Genomic DNA, 19,472 nt, shown 5'->3' with positions numbered 1-19,472 from the left:
ATATGGCAACAAGCGTTTACACTTGGCCACCAGTAAATTTTATAAAATGTGGTAAAAGAGGATTTTTCCTAACCTAAATTAATCTTTTTCATTTTAGCCATCTTTTTTATTTAGGTAGAAATGTTGTTCTCAAAAACAGTATGCTAGCTTTTCAATTTTGTGTTTCACAGCACAAGATGAAAATTAACAACATTTATAAATTGAGTTTGAAGAGTCTATAAAAAACTAGTGCATTTGGTACCATTTTGGTACTTATAGGCCCGGTTTCACAGACAGGGCTTAGCCTAATCCAGGATTTGACCTTAGTTCAATTAGGGTATTTAAGTATCTTTTATAAACATACACAAGAAAAAAACATCACTGGTGTGCATCTTAAGACAAAACATTGACACCGACATATTTTAAAGGGTTAGTTCACCAAAAAATGAAAATAATGTCATTTATTACTCACCCTCATGCCGTTCCACACCCGTAAGACCTTTGTTAATCTTCGGAACACAAATTAAGATATTTTTGTTGAAATCCGATGGCTCAGTGAGGCCTCCGTAGCCAGCAATGACATTTCCTCTCGCAAGATCCATTAATGTACTAAAAACATATTTAAATCAGTTCATGTGAGTACAGTGGTTCAATATCAATTTTATAAAGCGACGAGAATATTTTTGGTGCGCCAAAAAAAACAAAATAACTTATATAGTGATGGCCAATTTCAAAATACTGCTTCAGGAAGCTTCGGAGCGTTATGAATCAGCGTGTCGAATCAGCGGTTCGGAGCGCCAAAGTCACGTGATTTCAGTAGTTTGGTGGTTTGACACGCGATCCGAATCATAATTCGACACGCTGATTCATAATGCTCCGAACCGAAGCTTCCTGAAGCAGTGTTTTGAAATTGGCCATCACTATATAAGTCGTTACTTTGTTTTTTTTTCGCCGCACCAAAAATATTCTCATCGCTTTATAATATTAATATTGAACCACTGTACTCACATGAACTGATTTAAATATGTTTTTAGTACATTAATGGATCTTGAGAGAGGAAATGTCATTGCTGGCTATGGAGGCCTCACTGAGCCATCAGATTTCAACAAAAATATCTTAATTTGTGTTCCGAAGATTAACGAAGGTCTTACGGGTGTGGAACGGCATGAGGGTGAGTAATAAATGACAGAATTTTCATTTTTGGGTGAATTAACCCTTTAAAATTTGTCAGTACAAGTTGCTTTCAGTTAAAACAGCTCAAACATGCATTTTAGTCTAGGACTAGCTTAAGCCTTTTCTGTGAAACTGGGGAATAGTGTTTAAATGCTCTATTATTAATGCATTTTAAAGCTCTAAAAATTATGATAGCAATACATGTAAACATGTCAGTGCCACATTGTGTCCAGAGGAAAAAGCAGAGGCCTATTTTGAATAAGAAGCTGCTTTAGTCACATGATAAAGTTGCTGCATTAAAAGAACAATAACAAAATATTTTAATTTACTTATCCAGCGCAACTACCAATTAGTAAATGAATGAATGTATTGAATCGAACTCTAACTGTAGCTGTTTCCATTGGGTTTTATTGTCCAAGCAATTTTAGTTTCACATACTTTCACTTAAATTACATGTGCTCACTTTGCGTGAAATTTAGCATTGCGTTTTTGTTTTATCCTATTGATTTTTATTAATGATGATAATAATAAACAGCATATCTTGCAACATTACTGATAAATAATAGACTTTCAAGTTCCTAGTTGGCAGATGACGTCGAGGAGTCCGAAAGGTCGAAAACGAATTTTTAACCATGTGAGCCACCGTAGACAAAATATGTGTGTATCTCTGAACACTCACGATCATTTCTCATGTTATTATGTGTATAAGGTGTACGTGATCTCAGGCTGAACTGACAATTATAAACAAAAGACGTGTACGTGCATGGAAGGTGTAGATGTATTTACAACTCGCGATACGATCCGTATTGACAACTTTTAACTAGTCAAAAGAGAAACTTCAGATGTTGTTAATATAGAAACCCAAGACTAAACACTTGGATTCAAAACATCTCTGACGGTTCTGGTCTGCTTGATTACTACTCGCAATGGCTTTCTTAGTAGTCGAACGAGTCCATAGCGTGTTGGTTTCGTGTTTCTTTAAGTAAGTAAAACAAAACAACTAACTTTTCAACAGTGAACGTGTGTATTTTATCCTCGAGCTCAGCATGGATCATCAGACGCTTTTAAACACAGACATCTGCTTTAACAAAGTACTACAGGTTGTTGTAATTATGTGGCAGAGATACAGTAAACCTTACCGTATTGTATGTATTTAACTGGACTCGGATGAAGTCATGAGCCGCTGCCGTCGGGTGATCCTCCTGTCTGGATTAATTTGTCTCTGTGTGACACGGTGTTGCCCCTCCAGACTGACACACTGCGACAATGGCAAGGTAAACATCGTTAGACTTTTGCTCAATTCACTCTACAACCAAAAAATTTCCCCGGTATAATTATTATCCATCCAGTTTTGTGACACTACGTTTTAGCACAATCTGTGGTAACTAAGAGATTGCATGTTTTATTATCTTATTACAATTATTTCAGACAAATCTAGTCACAGACCTACCAGGACCTGAAGAGCTTGTGTGTCAAGAGCTCTGGCCACAGTCACAGACGGTAAAATATGTTGTATTATACAATACAAAACTAAACTACTCAGTACCAAATACACAGTGATTATAAAAACATGACTGAAAGATATTACTTTTTGTCATTTCAGAATATCCCTGATATTGACACAAAACATATTATAAAGGTAAATGAATCTCAAATGGGTCATGTTGACAACATTGTTCATCGTTCACTGTAATGACCAATTCAGCTCTATATTATACATTTAAAATGGCAGGATGCTGTGTGTATGCATCATATCTGATAAACGTATCTAATAAAAGTAGGTCTTTTAATAAAAGTAAGTATCTTGTAACTTTGACTTTTGTCCCGTGCAGGCTGCTGATTCCATCTGTATGGACACACCCATTACATACAATGACCGTATACCCACCCAGTAAGACACACTCTCAGATCCCTTATCTGTCACTCCTTATCCCTTTTTACTTTAATATAAGGGTTGTAAAGAATTTGATCCGGTTCTAGTTCCGATTCCTCTTAAAGGTACACTATGTAACTTTTTTTTTTGTTCAAAAAAACAAAATTTAAATAATGAGTCAATACATCATCAGTCCTTCTGTTTTTGTCTTACGCTGATTTACTATGGTAAGCCAGCCATTAACGGATCCGAATGTCCTTTCAGATATGTAAACAATATCCAACCTTATTCAAATGTGTAGTTGTGCGTGACTATCAGTTTAAATTGCTGTGTTTTTTAAATAACATTTTTTTTTTTTTTCAGTGGTCCTTACAGGCCTGTTGAAGCCGAGAGTGGAGAGTACCTCTTCTGCCCCCCTCAGCGCTGGCTTAACAACCTCAAAGTAATGCACAGTCACAGTATTCATACTGTAAATGTAAACCTGAAGCTAATTTTATAAATGAGCTCTGAACGTGTTGTTTCTGACAGAATGGAGCGCTGGTTTTTCTGTATCACCCGTGTGTCTCAGCGGAAGCTCACAGGAGTCTGGCGATGTTGGCTCACTCGTGTCTGCCTCGTTACATCCTCACACCTCACCCGTGGCTCAGCCAACACAGAGTGAGTCACTATTCACAACAGTAACTCGTGAGACAGGTGTGAGCACTGGATGCTTGTCTGTGACTGACGTCAAACAAATGTAGATTACGTTTAGTATCAGAATTATTTGGTCATTTTACATTAAATTTCAGTTAACTAACATTAATGCATTGTGTCATTTACTAATAATGAGCTTTTAGTAATCTAGATTAATTTATAAATCTATTATTGTTCATTGTTAAAGGGATAGTTCACCCAAAAATGAAAACTCTGTCATCATTTACTCATCCTCATGTTGTTCCAAACCCATAAGACTTTCGTTCATCTTCATAAGACTTCATAAAACTTTTTGTTCATAAAGAGATTGTAAAACTAATCCATATGTATTGAGTGGTTTAGTCAAATTTTCTGAAGAGACACAATCACTTTATATGATGAACAGAATTAATTTAGGCTTTTATTGACATATAAACATTGATCAGCAAACATAAACAGAAGCTCAAACGTGCTGCGTAACACATGAGAATGAACCTCATTGGTTCTTGAACATCAAAAGAACATGCTTGAGCTTCTGTTTACTACAACTGATGTGTGAGTTGATGAATGTTTATTCGTGAATAAAAGCTTAAATTAAATCTGTTTATCATATAAAGCGGTCGTGTGTCTTCTGAAAATTTGGACTAAACCGCTCAATTTATATGGATTTGTTTTACCATCTCTTTATGAACTTTTTGAAGCGTCAAAGTGGTAGTTTTTGTAGCTGTCAATGGAGGGACAGAAAGCTCTCAGATTCCATTAAAAATATCTTCATTTGTGTTCCGAAGACGAACGAAAGTCTTACAGGTTTGGAACGACATGAGGGTGAGTAATTTTTCAGAATTTTCATTTTTTGGGTGAACTATCCCTTTAACCCTTTTTAATACACTTTAATTCATAATATATTTTAAATATATATACATAATATATTTTATGATTTTTCGCTACTGTTCAAAAGTTTGGAGTAAGATTTTTTAAATATTTATAAGTCTCTTATGCTCATCAGGCTGCATTTATTCTATCAAAAATACAGTAAAACAGTAATATTGTGAAATATTATTAAAATTTAAAATAACTATTTTCAATTTTAATATATTTTAAAATGTAATTTATTCCTGTGATGGAAAAACTAAATTTTCAGCATCATTACTCCAGTCTTCAGTGTCACATGATCCTTCAGAAATCATTCTAATATGCTGATCTGGTGCTCAAGAAACATTAAAATAAACATATTAATAAACAGTTCTGCTTAATATTTGCTGCTTAATATTTTTGTGGAAACATCTTTGATGAATAGAAAGTTCAAAAGAACAGGAATTATTTAAAATATTTTTTTCTTTGTGTGGAAATTTACATCTTTACTGTCACTTTTGATCAATTTAATGCATCCTTGCTGAATAAAAGTATTTATTTCTTTTAAAACAATCTTACTGTCCCCAAACTTTTGAATTGTAGTGTGTTAAAATGATTATTATTGTAGATCCATTAGTTCACAATACCTAATGCATTAACTGATGGTAACAAATTAAACCTTACTATAAAATGTTACCAGTTATTTTTTATGCATTTAAAATCACCATTTCTGACAAATATCTCATGTCTGTTATCTTTCTCAAAGCCTTTGGCTGTGGTCTCATGGGGTCGCTCACTAGAGATGTCCCACATCACACTTGGGGTTTGTGATTGGTTGCTTTCCATTTCCTCCAATATTAGTCAAGCTAGTACAAACCAAAGGGCAAAGTACAATCTATATTTGACAAAACCAGCACCTGTGCACAAACCAGTGAACACCAGTCAAGAGATGTCCAAAGTGGAGAGATTAAAGGTGAAGAGATTGCATTAGTCATGATTTGTATGATGATGCAGTCGTTTTATGTAAATAGAAATGCTAATGTTAACCTTCTATACTCATTTAATTGCTAGTCTCTTAAACACTGCTGCATGGAGGCTCTCAGTCTCACTGAGGTACAGAGGACCAGAAGGAGAACCAGGAAAATCAGAAATGTCCTCAAACAATCACCAGAGGAAGTGGAAGTGAAATTTGATGTCAAACCAGAAGAACTTAACAGCACTGACAGTGCAAAACTGAATCATACAGACGCACTACCACAAAATAATACAAAGGAAATGGCCTCCTTCTCAATGCTAACTGTTACACAATCTCTCAGTTCAGCAAAGGACTCTGAGAAGTCTGGAGACAAAGACAAGACAATTGACGCAGAGAAGCAATTTCCACAGAATAAAGTGACAGAAAGATATAAATACCAAATAGACAGAAAAACACATAAGAAAACTATAGTGGAAGGTGAGAGGCATCGCGTCAAAACTGACACAAAGGCACAGAGGTCTGGATCTGAATGCGGGGAGCTTGGACAGTGTGGAGTCCCAGACTCAATATCTCCTCATATCGGAGGGCCGCTGAGGGGGGAGAGGATACCCATCCCACGTACCGATGAGGCTGTGTGGGCAGCAGGCGCTCTGGGCTTCCTCTTAGTGCTTCTCACCCTGTCTGTGCTCCATACGCGTCTCTATCGCCACTGTCGATCTTCCACCAGTCTCTACTGGCACGACCACCAGCAAGACTATGAGAACGTGGGTGGTGAGTACACACTCTCAACCATTTATTCTGTCACTTTCTCATGGATATAGGCTTATCAGAGGTGTAATTTGTGTTCCAGACATCATCCGCCGAAGGCTTAGGATGGTTGGCCGGAGGAAGAGGAGAAGCAGCCAAAGCAGGAGACAGGAATGTGCACTGCTACACTCGAGCAATGAGGAGAACTCTGACTAAATGACCGGATTGGTGAACACTAGTAATCTTACACACTCTATTTGGACTCTATTGGAATATCATGTGGCACTCATAGAGTAAATATGAACCTTTTTTGTTTTGAAGCCGAAGGGAACTTGTCAGTTTAGGCATTTACACATTCAAGACAACACTTCTAAAAGACAATTTCTCTCTTGTATTTAATTTAGTGACACAATTAAGTGATAAAGGTACCATTGAGTAAATTATACCATTTAGTATAGAAATACCTTTTACACATTTTATATCTTGAGTATGGTGTTGTCTATTACTGTTGGCAGCATATTGGTAAATTAAAATTGCGAAGAAACAGATGTATAGACAGATCGTACATCCGAGCAGTGTTGGGGAAAGTTACTTTTCAAAGTAATACATTACAATATTGTGTTACTCCTTAAAAAAGTAACTAATTGCATTACTTTATGAAAAGTAATGCATTACATTACTTTTGGATTACTTTTTCTTATCTGGGTTGGGCTTGCTTGTTTGTTTTTTAACAACAACAAAAAGGTTTTTTTTGGCAAATGTTAAAGCCCTTTCACACCAAAAGTGAAATGAATAATACTCAGGCTGAAGGAAATGCAAATTCACACCTGTACAGTAGAGGGCGCTGCTCAAAACAAACCTTTCAGCTGTGCTGTCATTCTAGATTAAAGAAGAATAGGATACTGGAGAAATTTTTGCTTATTAGTATGGTTCAATTAGAACATCGAAGGTCAGACATTGGTTAATAAAGTGAGATTAAATACATAAAGTATATTTGTGTAATTTAATATATTTAATTATAGGTTTGCGTAAAATTCTGAGATTGCATTTCACTGTTTTTATTCATTTTGAGCAATACTGAATGTTTTTGTGAAAGTAAGATGAGTAAATGCATGTTCACATTTTGTCTAGAACTACAGTAACCATCATGTTCACACAGCACACAGCACCGCTGCACTTTATTTCTCTCAACATGCGGACAGGAGAGCTGTCAGACAATAAATGTGGAAAAAGTAACTTGCGTTACTAATTTGAAAAAGTAACTTAGATATTTTGTTGTAAATTGAAAAAGTAATGCGTTACTTAAAAAGTAATCTGATTACATAACTCAAGTTACTTGTAATGCGTTACCCACAACACTGCATCCGAGTGTAACAGATTCTCAAAAAAGAAAAATGTAAGGCAGGGACTTGGTTCTGTCTATTGCTTGTTGATTGGATTTTGAAATGTGGGAGTTGCAGATAAACGCAAGCTTGCAGGGTAAGGTTTAAGCAGACTAAAGGATTGGAGAAGTCCTGCATACATCACCAGAGAGAAGTATGACGTTTTCCCCCGAAGGTCCAGCTATGACATTCTGATTAAACATTATGAGGTCAAAAAAAAAAGAAACCCATCATAACTCATAAGTCATAACATGCATCCAGAAATGTTTCATTTCATGCCAACTTTAAAAGAAAATGGAATGTTTTGGTCACATTAAAGCATTCTTTTCCTGCTTGGGTATTACTTGTAGTGTTTTTCTAATGGTAGGTTTCTAAAATTCTCTCATCATTTACTCACCCTCATGTCGTTCCAAACCTGTATTACTTTTTTTTTCTGTGGAACACAAAGGAAGACATTTAAAAGAATGTTGATATTATAACCAAACAGTTTTAGTCACCATTGTCTTCCATTCCAAAGCACTGCAACATTTCTCAAAATATCTTCTTTTATGCTCAATAGAAGAAAGAAAGTTATACAGTTCTGCAACAAGAGGGTGAATAAACAATGACTAAAAAGTTAAATTTTTGGGTGATCTATCCCTTTAACTGGGTTAAAAGCCTCTTGTGATAAGTTTGGATGAAAAACATGATGCGTTTTTTACTCTATAGCCCTGTCTGTTGGTGAGAATGCCTGTGGTTTATGTGTCACACGACTTGACACAAGGAGATGGCAGTAGAGACCTCTCCAGTTCCACTGGCACTCTGTGAATAGTTTAAATTATGTAACTGCGCTGCACTAAAGTTGAGCAGATGCTTTTTCATCCAGGAGTGTGTAGCATACTAATTGTATAGGTCAGATAGCAAACTAATGAAGGAGAACAGTTGTAGCCTAAAGTTTTGACAATTACTTTACAAATTTTGTGTTTCACAAAGTTTGCTGCTTCAGTTGTTGTGGTGTTGATTCACATTGTTTCTAGATAATTTGCTTTTTAAATAAATTTAGACATTGTGTTTCTCTGAATCTTCTGCCAAGTCTTGTCTGAAATTAAATGTAGAGGTGTACCTTATACAACAGTATGCAAAGGTTTCTTTTCTAATGCAACCATAAAAATATGCAAATCCTTCATTAAAATATATCAATGAGTCAGTCTCAAAGAGCATGTACCCCTTCCAAGTCATTATTCACTGAATATCTTGCCTACACAAACCTTAAAAAATATGACCGCATTGTCTAAATAATATTTTAATAATATACATATAATATTATAGTTTAGTATTGGTTTGGTGCCCTTGTTTATTTTGAGGGTGTTTACTCATTCATTTTGTGCATTTACAGATCACAGTGAAGTCACATTATTCCAGATTGCAATGATTTCAATCTTTGTGGATATAGTCTTGCAAAATCTTGCTTATCCAGTCACATTGCGGAAGAGACTGATCTATTAAAAACAGCAAAACAATAACATTGGCAATACATTATCCTGTGATGACAAATGTTGTTGCCTAATATCAGACCCATGTGAAAGAGATATCCTGAGTGATATTCATCACATTCATTTGAAAATACTCATCATTTTTAACATACATACTCATCGTATGTCCTTCTCACACCTCATATACAAACCCCTTTTCCAGAAAAGTTGGGACATTTTGTAAAATGTAAAAAAAAAAAAAAAAAAAAAACTCTTTAATCTCTTTAACCTTTATTTAGCTGACAAAAGTACAAAGAAAATATTTACGATGTTTTCACTGACCAACTTAAATGTATTTTGTAGATATACATTTTTTTTTATTTTGATGGCTGCAACAAACTTCAAAATAGTTAGGACAGAAGCATAATAAAAGTGAAAAGTTTATAGAATATCCAAGTTAAACTGTTTTGAAACAGTCCTCAATAAGCAGGTGAATTGGTAATTGGTAAGACTATCGTGATTGGGTTTAAAAGGAGCATCTCAGTCTTTGCCAGCAAAGATGGGTTGTGGCTTATCACTTTGTTCCAAATTTCATGAAATAATTGTCAGAGAATTCAAAAATCCCATTTGTCAATGCAAAATTGCAAAGAATTTAGGAATTTCACCATCTACCATGCATAATATTGTGAAAAAACTTTAGGGAATCCAGAGAAATCTCAGTATGCATAGGGCAAGGCAGGAGACCTCAGCTGAATGTGTCTGGCCTTTGAGCCCTCAGATGGCACCGCATGAGAAACTGTCATGCTTCTGTGTTAAATATAGCCATATGGGCTTTTGAGTACTATGGAAAACCAGTGTCACTGAACACAGTCTGACTCTACATCAAGAAATGCAACTTGAATCTCTGTTACACAAGGAGAAATCTATACATCAATTCTATGCAGAGACGGCAGTGAGTTCTCTGGGCCCGAGCCCATCTCATATTGTCCAAAAGACAGTGGAAATGTGTGCTGAGGTCAGATGAGTCCTCGATTAAAGGATTAGTCCACTTTCAAATAAAAATTTCCTGATAATTTACTCACCCCCATGTCATCCAAGATGTCCATTTCCTTCTTTCTTCAGTCTACTGACTTTCATCAGCGACAAGTGCAAAAGCAAACGTCTGTCATGGTATATGGGTGCATCAGTGCAAACGGCATGGGTGACTCGCATATGTGTAAAGATACCATTAACATGGAGGCATATATTGGGATTGTACAGAGACATATACTGCCATCAGGATGACATCTTTCATTGGAAGTCCATGGTTATTAGATCAAGACAATGTCAGGTCTTATTCTACATGTGATACAATAGCATGATTTCATAGACACATGTGGATGACTGACTGGCTATCAGATCTGACTCCTATTGAAAATGTATGGCCTGTCATGAAAAGGGGAATCAGACAAGGATGACCACAGAGTGTTGAGCAGCTTAAATTTTATGAAATTGGGCAAAAATTTTGCCTGCAAAACTTCACTAATTAGTATCCTCAATTCCCAAACGATTAAAAAGTGTAATTAAAAGGAAAGTTGATGTGATGCAGTCTTAAAGGGTTCATATAATGCCACTTTTACAAGATGTAAAATAACTCTCTGATGTCCCCAGAGTGTGTGTGAAGTTTTAGCTCAAAATACCCTACAGATAATTTTTTATAGAATATTAAATTTGTCACTTTTTGAGGGTGAGCAAAAACACTCAGTTTTTGTGTGTGTCCCTTTAAATGCAAATGAGCTGCTGCTTTCAAGAAGAGGGCGGAGTTTCAGGAGCTCATGTTAACAGCTCCGATTAACATTACCTCACGCAGATTCACTAAAAATGTCAGAAATTGTTCAGCCTTTTATGTTCAAACTGGAGTCGGATATTAATGGAGAGACTCAAGAAGAAGTGACAACATGTAGAATGCAGCAGGACATTTCAGAATGGTTAGTTGATGAATTATGTTGCTGATGTGGAGTTAACTATCTTAAAGTCATTGATTAGCATATTCTGTCATGATAATCTATAAATCGCTCATGTGGGAACTGTTGTAAGATCCTACAGAGCCAGAGAATGTATGCTGCATGAAGATAGAACAGGTATAGTTTAGTTTAATTACGGTTATAACTTATGTTGTCATCTTGCATTTATGACATGCTATTGCATTTGTTACGTACTGTAATGCAGTAACATGGCCTCACCCCCCTTGTTGCGCGTTCTGTGGGCAGGGTTTATGTAAATTTTAGGGTTAGTGATGTCACTAACCCGGGAAGAAGCTCGCTGTAGTCCCTACCAGCCGTTTGTTGTAGTCCTTAAACAGAGAATTCTTTAAAAGAAAATATCTCCCTTTGCTTTGAACTTTGAGCATCATAACTTTACAGATGTTGTTTATCCTGAAACAGCAACATTACACACTAACTAAAGTTAAAAAGGTGAAATCATAATCAACCACCCCTTTAAACGTACCTCTGTCCCAACTTTTTTGGAATGTGTTGCAGCCATCAAAACCAAAATTTGTTTATTTTTACAAAATACAATTAATTTGGCTAGTGAAAACATTGGAAATCTTTTGTCAGTTAAATAAAGGTTAGAGAGAATTAACAAATCAGATGCTTGATTTCATTGCATTTCACAAAATGTCCCAACTTTTCTAAAAAATGGTGTTTGTATTAGATCTTCTTGTGAAGCCTAAAACAATGCAATTTCTTACTGTTCAAAAGAATTAACCGTATGATTGCCTCAATGATAATAAGGATCGTCTTTTGCGAGGGTGAGTGGTTGTGAGTTGTGCAATGCAACACAACCTGTGGATTACAGGCTCACGGCTATGTATTGTGAAATCATTGCAGAAAACGAGATGCCACAGAGACATATGAGGCGAGCTGTTAATTGTGTAAATATAATATATATACTGTATGTTTGCTTAAACTAAAGAGGTTGTATTTCCGTCACTAAATGATAATAGATCTGTTCAATCATGATGATTGTTGAAATTAAATTGGCTATTTCCTTCTTGCTTTAAGGCACCCTGGCAGGGCTCTTGGCAGACATGTGAGGCTCAGTGTGTCCAAGAAGGGAAATGCTGTTGCATGTTTCAGGATGTGTTTTCCTTTTTCCTTTTTTTTGCAGATATGTGAACGTGAGAAAGAACAATGTTTTCCACCCTTTTAGACATTCCCTGGGTTGTCTGGAGTCTGCTTACATTGTACTGTACATGCTACAAATGGAGCCCAGTTATACAAGGAATTTTATTTTATTTATTCTCCTCACCACAAACAATTTTACAATTAGCCACTTTAGCATTTTATGGCAGAAAGGCAGTGAGCCCACAATTACATCTGCTGCAAACATTCCTTTGCTGGCATTTCTTGGACTGTAACTTAAAATTACACATTTCTTTAAATTCTGTCCTCCTACTCATTCAGGTTACCCACTTTAGCTCTATACACTAAAAAAAAGCATTTATAGAAGGTTTTATGCAACGTCTGCTTTACTGGAATCCGACACCAAAAAAATGTCTCGAGACACATCCCTTCATTCTCCTAAAACAAATTAAATAGAAATTGAAAGGAAAATTAACTAAAGGCCTCAAAACTATGGAAGCATTACTAATATTTGCATAAATTACATTAAATTAAGAAATGATGTATGATCAGCTGGTTCTTATGGCACATATATATTTTGCCATAATATCCGGCTTTACATTATTCTGCTTATTATGGATACTCACCAAAAAATAAATAGGTAGATATTAAATACGATCAGTAAAACAATATTACTATATATATAAATATATATATATATATATATATATATATATATATAAAATATATTATAATATTAACGTCATAACAATGCAGTCATTTTCACTGTTCGATAACAGAAACCCCAAAATTGGCAACAGTTGTGTTTTTATGAAACAAGCGAGTGAATTAATGGTGAAACACAAGAAACATGAAAGTAGTCACCGGTTTCAGGGATGAGCAGTTTGATAGAGTGTAATAGTCAGGATCCCATTCATTTTCTGCATATGGAAATTTATTTTAACTATAAATTATATACCTTAAAGGACAGGACTACTATGAATAGTTACTCTCTGATTGGTCTCAAAACTGTGAAAGCATTCAAATTGATGTATTCCAAGAACATTGGTGCAATGAACAGTATAATAATAAAGCAAAGTTTCACTTTCTTTAAGAGCAAATGCTGGTGTAAAAAGCTAAAACTTTCATCTTTGAGATTGTAAAGATTGTATCAAAAAGTATTTATACATAAACTGTTATATTAGCTTTTAAAAGAAAAGAAAACAAGAATGTTTAAATAAAAATATTTACACAACTAGACTTGTGTAGTATTCTGCCAGATTCTCAAGGAAAACCAAAGAAAGAAAATAACTGTGCATTCATGTATAAATGGAGCCGATCTCCAGATATACTGCAAGTTAACACTCCATTGTGCAAAAGATTGTTGATATCTGAGCTATATATGGTGGGAGACTTTTTCCAGATGTTTTTTTTTATTTTATTTTTTTCATTCTATTCTCTCCAACAATCAGCAGATAATGGAAGAGACATTTAATTGGCCATGAAAGGTAAATGCCTTTGATGCATATAATCTGACACATCTTAGACAGGATCCCTCTTTTCTTGTGACCAGAGCAAACCACTCCCTAAGCTTGAGGTTTTCCTGGTCTTGGCACTGTCTGAGTCATAATAGTACGTTAAAAAGCATTCCCATCAGCTAAGACGTTCAATGTCTCCTTGGACTGACCATTTTCAGAAGCTTCTGTGGTCTGAAAAGAAGAGATGCAAGTTTTGCTCTGTCTGGTTTGTGCCTTTGGCATTTTTGGTCAGTATCATGCAGCGCCTTTACCACTTGAAGATGATGGATTGGTACATCCAACGAGACCTGCTCAGAATGACCTGTCCCTAGCAACAGTAAGTCCTTCATTTGCATATTATATATATATATATATATATATATATATATATATATGTTACATATGTATATATGTGTGTGTGTTTTCTTAATGAACTCAAGAGGAACAATCCACAATTCTAGTAGAGATTTTGTGTCTATATTGGTGGTCATCTTCCATTCTTACTATCAAATTATTTAATTAGTAACTGAATTGCTGTTCTCTATTCATTCATTCTATTTATACATGAGCTACAAAACAAATAACTTCACATTGATCATGTTTATTTGTTCGTGTCTAATGTGAATGTTTGCAATTGAACATGTAAAAGAACATACACTTGAGTAAAACTGCTAGTGTAAAAAAATGAAAATATACAAATGCAACTGTTTTTTCCTTGAACCTAAAAGCATATTATAAATGAAGCGTATGAAGTGGATAAAACACAGGAAGGGAGGGGGAAAAGACAATCGTTAATACTCACTGTGGTGGTTCCTGCACGTTTTCTTGCAGAAATACCTGCAGCACTTCTACAGTTTCCAAGCGGATCCTACAGGCCGCAGGAGGAGAAGTCGTCCCTCTTTCTCTTCCAAACTGAAGGATATGCAGAGCTTTTTTGGGCTGAATAGGACAGGAACCCTAAACCCAGAAACCCTCGTTGTCATGAGGACTCCTCGATGTGGCGTCTCAGATGTGGAGGATTACAGTCACAGACGTGGAAACAGGTGGAAGAAAAACCTCATCACTTATGGGTAAATACCACATTTAACTTGTATACGTTACATAAAATGCTCTTCATTTTGATTGCCCACCATGTATGGTAACGTAAGCGGTGCAATCTTATAGTGTCGGGAGGTATACCAGTGACTTACCAGTGAATACGGTTGACGATCTGATCGCGTCGGCTCTGGATGCATGGGCAAAGGCCAGCCCTCTCACTTTCCTGCGGTCATATTCTCACCAGGCAGACATCATGGTGGAGTTTGTTGGAAATGGTAAGCTAGCATCCACTTACATGCACATTTACCTTTGAAGGCAATGTTATTCATCTGCCATGTCATTTATTCTGCAATGAACATCTAGAACACGGTGACTCCTTCCCCTTTGATGGTCCAGACGGCATACTGGCCCATGCTTTTGGCCCAGGAGAAGGCATCGGTGGGGACGTTCATTTTGATGAAGCTGAAGCATGGACGGCTGGGTTCAAAGGTAAAATACATTTTAATTATTTTATTTTATTTTATTGGAAACAGCTAACTTGTTTTCTCTCTTTTTTCTTCAGGATTTAACCTATATGTAGTAGCTGCACATGAGTTTGGTCATGCACTTGGTTTGAAACACTCGCAAAACCCAGAATCAGTGATGTATCCGATGTATAAACATAGGAAAACACACAATCTGCTCTCTAGTGAAGATATCATGAACATCAATACACTCTATGGTAAAACATAAATCATGTTTCAAAGTATATAACTGTGAAATTGTAATATTGTGGGAACAGAGGCACTGTTCAGTTTCTACATTTATATGAGAGATCACATGTCTAGGTTTTTTTTTTTTTTTTTCCTGTCCAACAGGGCCAAGGGACAAAAGGCCCTTTCCATCTTCAAGATTTAGCTGGAGCTATCCCAGCAGCCCCTGGTACAGTGGTTCATATTTCCCTGTGTCATTCAAGGACACATGTAATCCCGATCTGACTTTTGATGCTGTGACTACTGTAGGAGAGGCTGTTTTCTTCTTCAGGGACAAGTATGTCGATCACATAGTGTTGGCTGACACTTAAAATCCATTCGGGGGAAAAAAGTTAATTAATATGAGCTTTTGAAGTATGGGTATTTAAATTCATCTTCTGCACATGTGACTTTTGTTCTCATAATTGCAACTTTATATCTCAGTTTATATATTCTTGTAATTGCGACTTTATTTTTTATAATTGCATCTTTATTTCTAACAGTTGTGACTTTTTTTCTCAAAATTGTTACTTTATTTCTCATAATTGTGACTGATTGTGAACATCAGGTATTCCTTACAATTCTGACTATATCTCACAATTATGACTTTATTTCTCACAGTGGCGACTATTTCTCATAATTGCAACTTTATTTCTTATAATTACAACTATCTCACAGTTGTAAGTTTTTCTTGTAATTGCAACTTTTTGCTACTACTTTTTCACAATTGTGAGTGTTTCTTACAACTGCAACTTTGTTTCACAATTGTGACATTATTTCTTGCAATTGTGTCTTTATATCTCATAATTGTGACTCTATTTCTCATAGATGCGGGTGCGACTATTTCTCACAATTTCATGTTTGTCTTACCATTGATGACACCATGACTTTATATAGCACAATTATGACTTTATTTCTCACAGTTGTTTGTATTTCTCAAAATTGTGACTTTATATCTCACAATTGACCCTTCGTCAGGAGTTTGAATGACAGGCGATCTAACCAATCATAACGCCGAATCCGCCATTTTGTCCGACAAAGCAGTCAGGGGAGTTAGCAGATTAATGTATGTGGACTTGAACTTGAAAAATGGTGTGTACTGACGTCTTTCCGCGATTGAAACAACATTCCTTATGATGTTCATTCATGTTTATTTAATGCTATATATGAACTAGTAGGAAGAAATGATCGGTTCACGAGCCGACACATAAAGAGCCACAAAACGGTATTTATTGTTTAAATTTCTTTAAAAATGACAAAATTTTAAATTTGAGACTTTGTTTCATATCAAAAGTAACCTGCACTGTCTTGTCTGTCGACGCGTTGTCAGTGTCCTCTTTGCTCCGCGATGTATTTTTCACTGCGTGAGAACATGAAGTGTGGCTTGAGAGCGGCCTGGCTTGTCGGTCATAGCAACAGTAACTAAAGGGGGCGGGTCTTTGCGAACGGTCAATTGCAGCTTTATTTCTCACAGTTGTGACTTTATTTTAAACTGCTCACAATTAATTTTTTTTATGGAAACAAACACCCATACTGCCATAATATTACAGTGTGTCAAATATCTCCACCTAACTTCTTAAGACTCCTGGATGGCATGATGTATTTAAAAATATATAAAGGTCTTCATGCTCTTGATTAAATTCTTTGGAATATTTACTTGCTTATATCACATGTACAGTTTTTATCATATAGGGTTATTAAATATAACTCTTTGTACTATTTTAGGTACTTGTGGATCAAGCACAATAATCAAAATGACATAAAGGAAGGCCCCATCAGCAATTTCATGCCAAAAATTGATTGTCAGATCGACGCCGCTTATTGGGTCCCTCAGCGATCAACAGCATATCTGTTCAATGGTACGGATATTGTTTGACATTGTGCATCTCTGTATTGCCTTCAAGATATTAAACAACATAAATTATCTGTGCTACTTTCAACACAGGGACGATTTTCTGGACCGTGAAAGGATCCCAAGTAAAAGGCAGACCGAAAAACATCAGCAGTCTGGGGTTCCCGTCATGGGTCCAGCAGATAGATGCTGCAGTCCACATTCACAAAACTGTACACACCTTATTCTTCACCCAACATCAGTACTGGAGGTGAACTGTAGAGATACAACAGCAATGTATCACTAATATCAGCTTTAACTACATGAATGACACAGAAAATGTTTTTTTCTCATAGGTATAATGAACACAACAAGACTATGAATGACTCAAGCCCACGTAACATTTCTGAAGATTTCCCAGAAATAAATGGACCCATAAGTGCAGCAACTTATAAAGATGGTGGGTATTAGATTGATTACACTTGGTCTATAATTTATATAACATGTGTTTTCTGTCACATAACTTTTATTCATCACTATACTTGTTTCAGGTTATCTTCATTTCTTTGTTGGCTCAGATGTGTACAAATATGACGTCAAACTAAAGGAAATTATTGGAGCAGATAAAACAACTTCCTGGCTTGGATGTTAATGGACATTCATTAGACTAATAGTTCGTAAATCTAATTGCAATCATTATTTTGGTGATTCACTAAAGTGGCTCAGCTTCACCTGTAAAGATGGTATTAATTATGTTGTACTGAATTGTATAGCATTGTACTTCATGTGATAAATGCATCTACTGTTTAATGTCTTTGGAACATTTTAAATATTCAAATGTATCAAAAAAAGTCAGAAAGTGATGTGAATTAAAATGTATTTTTCATCTGGCAAAAAGACAATCATAAAATATATGACAGTATCATTACTTCTAAAGAAAATAACTCGTTTGCATTTAGCTTTGCACTTGCATGACTGAGGTAAACCAAAGGATTTAGCCTGAATATGCACTAATCAGCATGTATTTATGATTGTAATAAAGAAAAGCACTTGCTTTTCATGCAAAATGAACATACAAAAATAAAAAATTAACAGAATATAAAATCATTTACTACATATCATGACAACAATCATAATCCGCTTCACTCCCTCGTAAAGCCAACTAAGACTTCTGATGCAAAGCTAGACGTGACCTCATTTGTGGATGACAAAAGCCACTAAATACCTGACAGTAAATTCTTGTTTGAGGGCCCGGGTCCCACGTGATTGCTTACTATCTTAAGGTATGCTTGAGTTGTATAAGACACAGACATAAAAACGAGAACATGAGTGTGCCATGGTCAAAATGAGCTGGTTGTGGCCTTGGATCTTGCTGTGTTGGATGGTGAATACAGACATTGTAAGGACCTCACGTGTGACTCTTCAGAGCCAAGGCCCAGAGGACATCCAACATGCTGAGGTTTGTTTGGCATTATGTTTCTCTCTAGGCTATCCAATATATTTTACTTCACTGAGCATCTTTGATTTGTATTAGACAGATTGCATTAGTGTTTGAGGCATATTACTAACGTTTCAAAGATACATAGATGGTGCAACATGGCGTAAAAAATTCCTGCAGTGAATGCTTCATAATAATGTCAGTAATAGAGTACCTCAGGGATGACGTGTTTTTGTAGGCCAACCCGGAAGTTAGCGGCGCACGGGTTCCCTCGATCGAAAGCCTATGCATTTTTCCCATAGACTTTTGGAAAATCGCAAAAAATAAGCTCTGTGTTTAACAAAGGGTTATGACACTTACACGTTTTGTCTATCAAGATAATCTTTACAAGTTAACACAACATTTATACATTTTGAAGCCTAAATTAAGTCGTCAGATATAAAAAGCTAACAGTAGGCTATAAACGGACTACAGCACACCATGGTCGCGGATCAACGTCAAGCTTCCTCAAACTATATTTTAGAAAACAACTTCATTTAAAAACATGCTCGCTGATTATGATCTGCACTGTGTATGAATGCTTATCCACTTTTTCATGAGAAATGCTGTCCAAATGTCCTGTTTGTCATGATGACGTCTAAAGTCCCCGCCAAAGGAAGTAGTCCCTTTTAGCGATTTGTTAGCAACCGCCGTTTTTAAGACACAGTA

At 35.8% G+C, this 19,472-nt stretch overlaps 2 protein-coding genes across 3 annotated transcripts; both read left to right on the top strand.

Moving 5' to 3' along the window:
* Positions 1-1,759: 1,759 nt before the first annotated feature.
* On the top strand, positions 1,760-8,714 carry tp53i13 (tumor protein p53 inducible protein 13). Its single transcript, XM_051863467.1, has 10 exons — positions 1,760-2,134; positions 2,274-2,426; positions 2,581-2,652; positions 2,756-2,791; positions 2,985-3,043; positions 3,389-3,467; positions 3,554-3,682; positions 5,316-5,522; positions 5,621-6,296; positions 6,376-8,714. Exons 2-10 carry the CDS (start codon positions 2,328-2,330, stop codon positions 6,486-6,488), a joined length of 1,470 nt encoding a protein of 489 aa, XP_051719427.1. The 5' UTR covers positions 1,760-2,134; positions 2,274-2,327; the 3' UTR covers positions 6,489-8,714.
* A 2,943-nt stretch (positions 8,715-11,657) lies between these two features.
* On the top strand, positions 11,658-18,433 carry mmp20b (matrix metallopeptidase 20b (enamelysin)). 2 transcript variants are annotated; one of them, XM_051863465.1, is made up of 10 exons: positions 11,658-14,063; positions 14,558-14,796; positions 14,891-15,039; positions 15,128-15,253; positions 15,327-15,485; positions 15,622-15,793; positions 17,221-17,354; positions 17,441-17,597; positions 17,683-17,786; positions 17,878-18,433. In XM_051863465.1, the coding sequence occupies exons 1-10, from the start codon at positions 13,932-13,934 to the stop codon at positions 17,976-17,978; spliced, it is 1,473 nt and encodes a 490-aa protein (XP_051719425.1). In that variant the 5' UTR covers positions 11,658-13,931; the 3' UTR covers positions 17,979-18,433. The 2 variants fall into 2 exon arrangements, with proteins under 2 accessions (XP_051719425.1, XP_051719426.1); XM_051863466.1 differs by lacking the exons at positions 11,658-14,063; positions 14,558-14,796; positions 14,891-15,039; positions 15,128-15,253 and having other exon boundaries at positions 15,260-15,485.
* Positions 18,434-19,472: the final 1,039 nt, after the last annotated feature.

This window comes from Ctenopharyngodon idella, chromosome 15, assembly GCF_019924925.1.
Source record: "Ctenopharyngodon idella isolate HZGC_01 chromosome 15, HZGC01, whole genome shotgun sequence".
NCBI lineage: Eukaryota > Metazoa > Chordata > Actinopteri > Cypriniformes > Xenocyprididae > Ctenopharyngodon > Ctenopharyngodon idella.
This window is presented reverse-complemented; position numbering and strand designations above follow the sequence as displayed.